The sequence below is a fragment of the Eretmochelys imbricata genome, chromosome 2, assembly GCF_965152235.1.
Source record: "Eretmochelys imbricata isolate rEreImb1 chromosome 2, rEreImb1.hap1, whole genome shotgun sequence".
Taxonomy (NCBI): domain Eukaryota; kingdom Metazoa; phylum Chordata; order Testudines; family Cheloniidae; genus Eretmochelys; species Eretmochelys imbricata.
Window position 1 is genome coordinate 177,307,850 of NC_135573.1, and position 12,928 is coordinate 177,320,777.

The following is a 12,928-nucleotide window of genomic DNA, read 5'->3' on the forward strand; positions in this document are numbered from 1 at the left end:
CCCATGGACACTTCAATTTCAATGTTTGGTATTGAAGGCAGATGGAACAGAAATGGAGTGTGGGTAACTGTGCTGTTATCGAGGCAAGAGGCTCTTTTTTTATTAACTTCCCTTCACTGCCTCCTCAACTCCCAGCAGTTGCAGAATACTCTGCCAGCACAAAGCCCTCCTTTGCCTTGTCTTCCACAGCAAAATGACCTTTCACCTGGTTTGGCTGGCCAGCCACAGAGCACAGTCCCCAGGGCCTACTGGGGCTTGCACAGCTTGGAAGGCCCTATATGCTTTGCTGGATCAGACACTTAGCAGGCAGAGACACAACAACAGGCTGTCAGGGTAGGGGAAGAGAAGAGGATTACATAGTATTTATAGGGATAAGAAAAAAAAACACAAGAGAAATCATGTTTCATTACAAATATGCTACTCAGATTAGCCAAACTTTACATTCTTAACTCAACCAATTCCTTGTTGGACATTGTTTCATAAAACAGAGCACCCCTCCTTTATATTTCTCTATTTATGATACAAATGAGGATAAACTGGAACTTTAGAGGGGGGTGGAAAGAAATCTTAACCAATATGTGACCTTAGCAGATGTAATCCAATCTGATTTCCACTACTTTAGCTTACGGATGCTTATGCAACTGCATAGCAGAGCAACTGAGAGACAAAACAATGGAAGTTTTAAAGCTTTATTTATTGCTGGTTCTCAAAACATTCAATCGCCATCATGCTTCAACTGCCAAATCTAAATTGGAGAGTTTAAAAAAAAGTGCTCTTCAGGGGAGCATTAGAGCTCTATAGAGAGGTGTTAGCTCAAAGAGATGGAGCATCTGGCCAGAGACCAACTTCCCTATGAGTCCAGACCGAGTGGACACATATGGATAGCTTTTAGAAAATCACAAATGGTAACAAGCACAGAAAACTCCCTCCCTTACATGTCCAGTCTCCCTGTTTGGCATGCACAATTACACTGTACTTGCTGCCATTAGCAGATTACAGTAAATTCCGCCAGACTCTAAACAATTTTCATATAATCTAATCACTTCCTTATTTATTCATGTTTATCTGCAATTTTTCCTCCTCTTTCAGCTGGATCACTATTTGATATGACAAAGCATTCCAACAGCAGTTTTGCTACTAATTAAGTGCTCAAACGAAGTACATTCATCCCGACTTCCTAAAACAGAAGAAAATGTGGTAAATGTCACCCTAGAAGTTTAAGGCATGCTAGGATTAGTAAAATACAAAGTGAAAATCATTATTGCATAGGCTTTCTACGCCCCACATCTACAAAGAGTGGAAAGCACACCATCTCACCGTTTAAAATATTTGTGCTTTTGCCTATTCTATAAATGGTCAGCTATTAGTTATAAATATATGCTGAAGTCTTAGTCCTCTCTAAAATAGCCCTGGTACAGACAATACATCTGTAAGTTTCATGAATTTTCTTGCTATAGTTCCATATCTGTTCATTACAAAATTATGCAGTGATATGTTTGGCATTACATGTCTAATGCAGCCATCCACATAAAGTCAGCTGTTACTGCTACTCAGAAATCATCAACACAAATATCTCATATAGATTTATTATTAAATGAATATTTTTCACCACTGGATTCTAGGATTTCTCAGCATTTCCATTATGAACCTTTATTTACAGGATTATACCTTTAACTTGGCTTCAAAAAGTCACACTAGTTAAAACTTAGCATAGGAAGTAATAGAAATGAGCAAACATGAATGCTACTCCAGTTTCGTGCTCTACCATGGGCCTCGTCCATAAAATTGGACCAATATGTTGATAGATTGATATTTTTCAATTAAGTTTTGAACAAAATATTTTTCACTTTCTGGATATTTAATAAAAAAGGAAATGCTATTTTCTTGCCAAAATTCACTATACTGAAAAGGGAGCTGCAAGAGGAGGATGAGGAGAAGGGGATAATGGTACCCTCAATAATCAGATGTTCTGACACATTTAGCATGAACCATGAGGTCCAGGGTTCTTTCCCCTCTACCACTGACTGTTCTTAATCATACTTGCTACTTATGTAGCACTTTACAAAATCATTGTGTTATGAAGTAACTAATGTTAACTTCATCCTACAGATGGGGAAAACTACAGGCTGGGTCTTGTGTTCACTAGGAACAAAGGTATGTTCTTAGCTCGTGTTAGCTAACACGTAGTAACTAACCTGAGGCAAAATCCTGGTGAAGACAAGGCAGCTGTAGTATTAACACATATTAGCAAGATGAGGTAAACTCTGAGGTTTACCTTGACCTGCAAACAAATGTCAAAACTAGAAACTTGTCTTCCAGAATTAGAATCCATGTTTTCAGACTGCTAGGTCCATGCCTAATCTGTTAGATGTCAGTGTCACCCAGGCAAACTGGCGCAATAAAAAAAGGGCATGTACTATTAATCTGTTCATATTGCTAAGGAGAGATGGAAGAACAAAGACAATTATCAGATACAGAATAACAAAAAAGAATATATAGGGGTAGAAATTCCTCATTTATACTCAATCTAGTTAGGCACAACGGGGTAAGGATGGGCTGAAATCAACATTTCCAAGAAATTTCAGTTCCCTGATGTCAGTGAATAATACAACTTTGATGGACTGAAGAAGAAAAGCAGGAATGACAAAAAAAAGTAGTGGAAAGCAAAGTCAATAGGTAGCTAGGCCATGACTGAGAATTAGGGTTGCCAATTTTGGTTGGATGTATTCCTGGAGACTTCATCACATGACAATCCTGGAGGGCTGGCAACCCTACTGAGAATGAGATGTTCTCCTCCCTCTCTACTTCCTGTAAAAAGAGACTATTGCAAAAGATGGCATAGATAGTAGGTCTATACATTAGAGTGAAGTTCTAGGTTATAGTTAATTATCTTGCTACACTTGGAATCATTTAGCCATGCTGATGAGGCAAAAAACAGAAGAAACAGGCAAACCCCCATGATGCAGTCTGACCATGAGAGATGAACAATGATTTGAACGTTTCCATCTGGGCAGGAGTCTCACTGCAGCATCATGTGATATACTAGCCAAATGCCAGTTTTCAGTGCCAATCCAACAGAAGACAGCCCTGTCAGCTGGTTTAGGCATTGGCTGACTTACGAAAGTGGACAATGTGAAGGGATAGACAGAAAATTGTAACAAATTCTGTCACATTCCACAGCCATTTCATCATGCTCCTCTTTCATTCACTCCAGGACAGGAGATGGAGAAGGTGGAATTCTTTATTGGATAACATTCCTGGCTCACCCTCATACCATCTGCACTTTCTTTACAAAATAATAAGGTGTAATGGAAAACTGAGTGAAAGTTGGTTATTTTTATTCCCAGGGGTTTGCTATAATTTTTTTTCACCCAGTATTTTGCATTCCTTGAATTTTGCTTTGAGTTTCAGGTTTGAGCAAACTCAAAAATGCAAAGCGAAAAACCCCCGCTGAAACTGCCAAGTTTCGTGTTGAGACCATGTTAAATCACTGAAGCTTTGCATGGTTTCAAACTGAGAATCATCTGTCTGACCTAGTTTGCTTGGAAGTTGGCCCACATTTGCCTGAAACTATGCCCAAGTTCACCGAAAAATTCTCCCAGCCTTTGCCACATCAAGAAACTGAAGAAGACAGAAACCACTTTTAAAACTACAGACTTAAATCCAACACATTATAGAAGGTTACAGTGTAGCAAAGGAGATGGTTATCTACAGTCTTTAGATAATGGAGAATAAATAAAGCACTGTGATTTACTTTTATAATTCCTCTTGAAAGCTTCCATCAAGGGGTATTATAATCTTGTCTTGATTTCATGTTAACAAATTTTTGAAAATTTGTTACAATTTTTCAATTTTACAGGAAAGTATTTTAAGTTAGAGAACTTGATTTGGATCAGACCCCTCTCTGATTTATCAGTGACATTAAAAAAGGCCTTTCCTTCCTTTCTATGTCCAGCCTACCCCACTGTGGATCAAAAGCCTCACAGCAGATTCTGATGGCAACTTCATTTTTTGCAAGATGATCTTGTGTCTTGATAACTTCTCTACATTTGGGATCTATGTGTGAATCACATGAAAACGAGAGACTGCATTCAGAGGTGACAAAATGCTACTGATATGCTTTGTCCTCCTTTACTTCCTTAGGTTATCTTTTATCTGAACATGTCCATCTCTTTTAACCTTTCCTGATTAGACCTTTGCTAAACACTTCAGGCCTGATTTTTAAAGGTGCCGAACACTGGCAGCTTCCATTGACCTCAACTGTGGATTTGTATGCATTCTTCACCTTTGAAAATCTGATCATTCATCTTTTTTTTTTTTTAAAGACTCCTTTAAACTCCAATATAATTATGTTTTTTTCAAAATGTACATCTTGGCTAAGTCTATATATGATATGGATATTTTACTGCCTAACCAAAATACCAGTCCTGGATTTCAAGGATATGCCTATAAAACCAGACACTATTGTATATCTGAGACTGATGGTAATTCTTCTCTCCTCCTGTCTACCCCACTCACTTAGTCCAAGCTCCAACTTACCCAGAAGATGAGAAGCTAAGCTTTATTTGACCTAGCACACCGTGCACTCTGACCAGAAAGAGTCTTTTTGCTGTTATATAATTGTTACAATCATAATAAAGCACTTGATTCTGATGAGCGGAATCTACTCACTGTATACAATGGTAAAACCCATTCCTATCACGGTCACACCCTGACCTGATACAACACAAGTTACTTGCCCCCACCCCCGAAAATTCACCTCTTTGGTTTTCACACTTTCTGGAATGTTTGGTAAACACCTCACCTTTGCATTGGGTTCTGTAACTGACAACATGTCAAAAATCTAGCCCTGATTCAGGAAAACTTAAATCCATCCGTATTCAGGAAAGCATTTAAGCACATGCTTAAAGTCACACTGAAGTTATGCACATGCCTAAGTGCTGTTGCTGAATAGGGATGCTTTCCTGAACAGGGGCCTATAACAGCACATTTATTTTAACAACTAGTGGCCTCTCACTTGTTAAAACACAACCATGAACAACAAGATAGTGGCTCTTTTTTGAAAGGTGATTTGTGCTGACAACACATCAAGAGCAAGAGGAAAACAGAAGAGATTTATCATGAGGAATGTGCAGAAAAACGTGCAAGAATTGTAACAACTGCCAAAGATACTAGACAAAAACACTTCGGATAAATGCAATAAGGAATCAGAAGGCCTTGAGGTAATTATAACTTTCAATCCTTGGTGTGTGACCTAGTTGTGAAAGGCTGTGAATGCAGTTAGTCCCCTAAGCATGGCATTGCAGAATCTGTGAACTCCCTACAAGCACCATATACACCTAGATCTATCATTATGATGATGGAAAGTGGGGGGGAGGGGCATGTGTTCAACTTTATAAAAAGTGTGAGCGTTAACAGGCCCTTCAGGAAAATGCAAGAAGCAGTGCAGGGAATGCACGCTCCAGGTGTGTTACATGCAAGCTCCCTGAACAGCAGCACGCAGGAGGCAGAAAGAGGCAGGATATGGGCATGTTGAGGGAGAGGCAGGGCCCAAGTATCCACCAAACCATGGGTCCACTTGTACTGATCCTCCTGGGTGTGCTTCCATAAGGGCTCAGAGAGCCTACTTCATTTACTGGGAAGAAGTAGCCGCTACAATGTGGCTCCCACTGTATATCAGCTTTGTATCCCATATAACTAGTTAAGCCAGGTGCAGGATCCTGGATTTGCCCAACTGCAAACTTACATAATAAAACCCCACTTCAAGTCGAGTGGAATAACTGTCCAGAATTGTTACAATGCACCGCAACGTGCAACTTGCAATTGCTCCTATTGTGAACCACTCTGCTCAGAGCAAAGTTATGTTAAAAAACAAACATCATTACAAGAGGGTTCCACCACATTCCTTTGTCCAATTACATGCTGCCAATTTAGGTTTATGAGCTCTAGCATCTGAATAATAAGGAAAAACCCAACAAGAAAGGTTTCTTTTTTTTTTTTAATATGTAATTTTTTCCTGTTTTTACACCAATTGACTTGCTCAGTCAGCTTGTTTTATTTTATAGCAATCATAGAATATCAGGGTTAGAAAGGACCTTAGGAAGTCATCTAGTCGAACCCCCTGCTCAAAGCAGGACCAATCCCCAATTTTTGCCCCCTAAATGGCCCCCTCAAGGATTGAACTCACAACTCTAGGTTTAGCAAGCCAATGATCAAACCACTGAGCTATCTCTCCTCCCAATCATCATGATCCACTGGGAATACACCTAAATATATATGGGTGCATGCATGTTTACCTACATGCACACACTATAGTAAAATTAGAATACATGCGTAAACTTCAGCTGTATTTACTCATTTGTTGTAAGCACCATCCCTAATGGAAAATAGACCATGTCTCCTTCTTAATGGGTTGATTAGGACCATATGTTTCACTGTGTCTTATGCGTTTGAGGACTTTGCAGATATTTTCAAAACCAAATTACTAACAGTTGACTAAACTTATTTCCCCAGTGAAAACTGTTGGCTACTAACTTAGTGAATCTGAACACACTTGTCCCTAAATATGCAGGTAATCACCATAGAGCCATATGTCTGAAGCGAAGGGGCAGAAGGGAGCGAGTTTCATATGTGATGGTAATGTATTCTGTAGTCAGATGACTTTGTTTACCCAAGTAACCCAGTATTACATCACTTTTCCTACAGAGATAATTTAAAAAGTAATTTTTTTAAGAGACAGTTACTTAATGTGCAACTTGTCACCACCATCAGCTTCAGAATAATAAAATACATGTGGAAAATCCCTTGCAGCAAGCCTTCTGCAACACAGATTCTTCCCTAGTCTGTGTCAGAGGGTGTTTATGTCTCTGAAGGAAATGCTATCTCTTCTTCTTTCACACACCCACTCACTAAAGGCCATGCAGCAGAACGCTTTTTTGTGATTCGTCTGCTGTATGCATGGCATCAAACTACTTGAATTAAGGAAAAATTACTGTTGTTTCTTAGGTAGGCTCTGTGCTTTTTTAAAAAAACACCAAAATACTTATATATAAATTAATAATAGTATTTATCTCTATAGCAATCTCCAACCTAGGATCATAAACTGCTTTGCACATACAGTGAATTAAAGTTTGCATCACACCTGCCATATAGGTAAATATGATTAACCATATTTTACAAATAAGAAAAATGAGACACAATGAGGTTAAATGACTTGCCAAAGGTCAGTCAGAAAATCTGTGGAAGAAGCAGGCTGTCAGAAACTGACAAGCGGATAGTCATGCCTAGTGGTTCATAGAATCATAGAATATCAGGGTTGGAAGGGACTTCAGGAGGTCACCTAGTCCAACTCCCTGCTCAAAGTAGGACCAATCCCCAACTAAATCATCCTTCAACTAAATCATGGTTGAAGCAGCAGCAGTCAAACCTGGTGTTTGGAGCAGTGGCAGTCATGCCCAGTTGTTGGGCTGGGGACCAGAGCCAAGGGCAAAGCAGGAATCAGGAGCCAAGAGCAGGCTTGGAACAAGGCAAAAGCATGTGCAGTCTGTCCCAATGAGGTTGCAACATTGAGCAGACTAGAGTGGCTGCTCTCATTGGGAGCCGATATCCCTGGCCTTTGGGTCACCAGTTAGACCTTTGCCTGTGAATGGGCTGAGTCCTGGTTGATTGACATGGAGCTCTCAGGTTTCAGGCTCCAGGATGACTCATCAGACTCAGCACCAATGATCAGGCTCAGGCTCAAACTAGGGGTGCAGGGGGTGTAGCAACAGCCCGTGGCTTGAAGTGGTTCCCATCATATACAGTTTACAGTTTACAGTTTGATTCAATGGCTCTCAGCACCCCCGCTATACAAATTGTTCCAGCACCCCTGCATCAGGCTAAGAGATGACTCATTACACTGGCATTGAAACCCAAACTCCAGACCTCCTATCTACTGCTTGAACCACAGAATCTTCCTTCGACTGTTAAATGGGTCACTTTTTGTGCTCACTAATGGCCTGGTCTTGCAAGGGTCTGGGTAACTCCTGAGAGGAGCTGAGACCCCTCATGTCCCTTTAACTTCAATGGGAAGTAATGGTGCTTGGCCTCAGGCCCTAATGTAGAGACTGAACACATTTTCTAAAGCTATGGAAATTGTTCCCTAGCATAGTAAAGGTTTCCTAGCACAGCTCTGCCAATGCAGCTTATGATTCACTCACATAACTTCTACAACTAGTCCTGGGCTTCTTGTGTGCAGATATTGCCAACTGTGTTGAACAGGAAGCAGTAAAAGGGCCTGTTTCTCCACTCGGCTATGCCAGTAAAACTCCAGTGAAGACAATGGAATTGCATCAACATAAAACCTGTGTAATGGAGAGAAGCATATATAGGAAATAAAGATTTAGCCATAATTGGGTGATTTTATCGTCACTTGGTAATTACAAACAAGTTGTCTAATGCCTACTTAGGGATCTTCAGCTACACCTTGAAAAAGTTATTTTCCAGTGTGCTTGAATATTGACAAACTCATATTTCTTTTCATCAGCAAAGACTCCTTCTTAAAACACCTGGCAAAACACAATGATGGGCCAGCAGTCGCATACGGGTTAAAAAAAGAGGATCCACTAGTACATTAACCTTTTCCAGTTTGCATCTGAAAATCCTAACATAACCTTTTATGGGACAGAACATTTTCAAGGCAGAATTCTTGAAACTAAAAGATGTTAAACAGATGTACTGTACAGTCTTCCAGGTTTAAATCATGAAAAGTGCACTTGCAGTCTGTGTGTTGTAGCCCTGATTTTTTTAAAATAACGTTTGGATACTGCAAACAAAAAATATCTATATTATCCACTTTATGGGGGAGAGGGGACAACACATTTTAAAATGATTCTTTTTTTCTATCAATAGCTATTTAAGTTATGCATTTTAAAATAAGTCTTATAGTCAGAGAAACCTCTCTCTCTCTCTCTCCACGTGCTGCAGGTGCTGGCAACCTGATCCCAGATGTTTGTGCAAGGAACCATCCACTGTAGAAATAGGCAAGAATGGCAGCAGAAAGCAGAAATAAATAAAAACTGACCTCCTGACATTTCAGTTCACGTGTGCCTCTAAACTGTTTGAAATATTTATAATCCTTCCCCTCCACCCCTACGCCCACTGATGGCCTCAGTTTTCACCATTGTTTGTGTCCTGCCAAAGCCCAGGGCTCGGAATGTCTGTCTTGCTATACAGATGAGCTGCACTGCTTTGTCAATCATCACAAGCTTGTACCCTTTGAAACATACAACATTCCTTATGTATACTGTTTCTACAGACAGTGTCATATATTCCAGGCAACACTGCATGAATTAATTCAAAGGTGCATAAGCAGATTCTCATCACAACATATACTGCATGAAAATGCATAATTTCAAACAGTTCTGTAGTAATCAGCATGATATAACTGCTAGAACCCACACTGCATCATGGAGTCATTTCTTAGCATTGATGTATATAGAATATCATAGAATATCAGGGTTGGAAGGGACCTCAGGAGGTCATCTAGTCCAACCCCCTGCTCAAAGCAGGACCAATCCCCAATTTTTGCCCCAGAATATCTCATAACTGACATGATTGATATTATTATTAGTTATAAAGTGATGTAGAGGTATATGCCATTTTAAAAATAGTATGTAGAAAAACTCATTCCTTGTTCCAAAGAGTTTAAATCTACCTCAGCTGAATACAGAACATGTGACCACAGTTTAGGCACCATGTTGAGATCTTAATGCATCTAGAGATTAACACCCAGCCATTGTCAACAGAAAGTTTCACTGAAAGAGCGGAATTGAAAAGAAGACACAGAAAAATGAAGCATGGGAAGTGGAAAAAGCATCCATAGAATCATAGAAGATTAGGGTTGGATGAGACCTCAGGAGGTCATCTAGTCCAACCCCCTGCTCAAAGCAGGACCAACACCAACTAAATCATCACAGCCAGGGCTCTCTCAAGGCAGGCCTTAAAACCTCTAAGGATGGAGATTCCACCACTTCCCTAGGTAATCCATTCCAGTGCTTCACCACCCTCTAGTGAAATAGTTTTTCCTAATATCCAACCTAGACCTCCTCCAATGCAACTTAAGACCATTGCTCCTTGTTCTGTTATCTGACACCACTGAGAACAGCCTAGCTCCATTCTCTTTAGAACCCCCCTTCAGGTAGTTGAAAGTTGCTATCAAATTCCCCCTCGTTCTTCTCTTCTGCAGACTAAATAATCCCAGTTCCCTCAGCCTCTCCTCATAAGTCATGTGCTCCAGCCCCCTAATCATTTTTGTTGCCCTCTGCTCGACTCTTTCCAATTTTTCCACATCCTTTCTGTAGTGGGGGGAGCCCAAAACTGGATGCAATACTCCAGATGTGGCCTCACCAGTGCCGAATAGAGGGGAATAATCACTTCCCTCAATCTGCTGGCAATGCTCCTACTTATACAGCCCAATATGCCATTAGCCTTCTTGGTAACAAGGGCACACAGTTGACTCATATCAAGCTTCTCGTCCTCTGTAATCACCAGGCCCTTTTCTGCGGAACTGCTGCTTAGCCACTCGGTCCCCAGTCTGTAGCAGTGCATGGGATTCTTCCATCCTAAGTGCAGGACTCTGCACTTGTCCTTGTTGAACCTCATCAGATTTATTTTGTCCCAATCCTCCAATTTGTCTAGGTCACTCTGGACCCTGTCCCTACCCTCCATTATATCTACCTCCCCCCAGCTTAGTGTCATCCGCAAACTTGCTGAGGGTGCAATCCATCCCATCAGCCATATCATTAATGAAGATGTTGAACAAAACCAGCACCAGGACTGACCACTGGGACATTCCGCTTGATACCAGTTGCCAATTAGACATCGAGCCATTGATCACCACCCATTGAGCCCAATGATCTAGTCAGCTTTCTATCCACTTTATAGTCCATTCATCCAATCCATACTTTTTTAACTTGCTGACAAGAATACTGTGGGATACCGTATCAAAACTTTGCTAAAGTCAAGATATATCATATCCACCACTTTCCCCATATCCACAGAGCCAGTTATCTCATCATAGAAGGCAATCAGGTTGATCAGGCATGACTTGCCCTTGGTGAATCCATGTGGATTGCTCCTGATCACCTTCCTCTCCTCCAAGTGCTTCAAAATGGATTCCTTGAGGGCCTGCTCCATGTTTTTTCCAGGGACTGAGGTGAGGCTGACAGGTCTGTAGTTCCCCAGATTCTCCTTCTTCCCTTTTTTAAAGATGGGCACTATATTTGCCTTTTTCCAATCGTCAGGGACCTCCCCCGATCGCCACGAGTTTTCAAAGATAATGGCCAATGGCTCTGCAATCACATCAGCCAACTCCCTCAGCACCCTCAGATGCATCAGATCCAGGCCCATGGACCTGTGCATGTCCAGCTTTTCTAAATAGTCCTTAACCCATTCTTTCACCACGGAGGGCTGCTCACCTCCTCCCCACACACTGTGCTGCCCAGCGTAGCAGTCTGGGCACTGACCTTGTCTGTGAAGACCGAGGCAAAAAAAGCACTGAGTACTTCAGGTTTTTCCACATCATCTTTCACTACATTGCCTCCCAAATTCAGTAAGTGTCCCACACTTCCCCTAACCACCTTCTTGTTGCTAACATACCTGTAGAAACCCTTCTTGTTACCCTTCACATCCCTTGCTAGCTGCAACCCCAATTGTGCTTTGGCATTCCTAATTACACCCTTGCATGCTCAAGCAATATATTTATACTCCTCCCTAGTCATCTGTCCAAGTTTCCACTTCTTGTAAGCTTCCTTTTTGTGTCCATATATGCCAAGGCACTATGATGATGGCTCCATTAAAAATACCATAATAATGATAATAGCAATTCTTATATAGTCAGAGATTACACAAATTAGATAAGGTAGATAGATGCAATGGGAAACAAAGGCTGGGAGAAGACAGCAAGGATTGTAGGGAGAGAGGCTTCAAGGGAGTACATAAGGAGAAAGGATGGAGGAAGAAATGAGAACAGAGTTGTAGGCACGGTAGAGTTGTGAAAAACCTTGAAGCAGAGGATATGGAATATGGCTTTAAGGCAGAAGGAAATAAGCCAATGACATTCCACTTACATAATATCACTTTCCTTTTCCATACACACTTCCTTTTGCTCTTAATGGAACAAAAAAACCTTATAAAATGGGCAAATCTTTTACACCTAGAGTACTACAAAATAACAAGAGTGTAAGTAATCCCATTGTAGTCAATGGAATTGGGACTTCTCGGGATAAGCACATGGTTAAGTGCTTTGAGGGATTGAGATCAGAGTGCTCAGCACCTTGCAGGTTCAAGACCTTGGAGCTGTTCCGTTTATGAAAACTAGGGCTGTTGATTAATGGTCATTAACTCACGCGATTAACTCAAAAAAATTAACTGTGATTAAAAAAATTAATCGTAATTAATCGCACTGTTAAACAATAGAATACTGATTGAAATTTATTAAATATTTTAGATGTTTTTCTACATTTTCAAATATATTGATTTCTATTACAACACAGAATACAAAGCATAAAGCGCTCATTTTATATTATTATTTTTATTACAAATATTTGCACAGTAAAAATGACAAACAAAAGAAATCATATTTTTCAATTCACCTCATACAATTACTGTATTGCAATCTCTTTATCATGAAAGTGTAACATACAAATGTAGATTTTTTTTTTTGGTTACATAACTGCACTCAATTAAATGAGAGACTGAACTTCTTAGAGAAGAACTGTATGTCTCCTGTTCTGTTTTACCCACATTTTGCCATACATTTCATGTTCTAGCAGTCTCGGATGATGACCCGGCACATGTTTGTTTTAATAACACTTTCACAGCGGATTTGATAAAACACAAAGAAGGTGCCAATTTCTAAAGATAGCTACAGCACTCGACCCAAGGTTTA

General features: G+C 40.4%; 1 protein-coding gene across 4 annotated transcripts in view; it reads right to left on the bottom strand.

The window, feature by feature from the left end:
- The window catches only part of SUGCT (succinyl-CoA:glutarate-CoA transferase), a 479,841-nt gene that overhangs the window by 219,295 nt on the left and 247,618 nt on the right, over positions 1 to 12,928 (bottom strand). Inside the window, exon 13 of one of the 4 annotated variants that reach the window (XM_077811005.1) lies at positions 809 to 1,177. The exons of the other annotated variants lie outside the window; for them this stretch is intronic. Within the exon in view, the coding sequence (XP_077667131.1) occupies positions 1,142 to 1,177 (36 nt within the window). The 3' untranslated portion in view covers positions 809 to 1,141. Of the gene's footprint in view, positions 1 to 808; positions 1,178 to 12,928 lie in introns of those variants that run through there. 4 annotated transcript variants of the gene reach the window in all.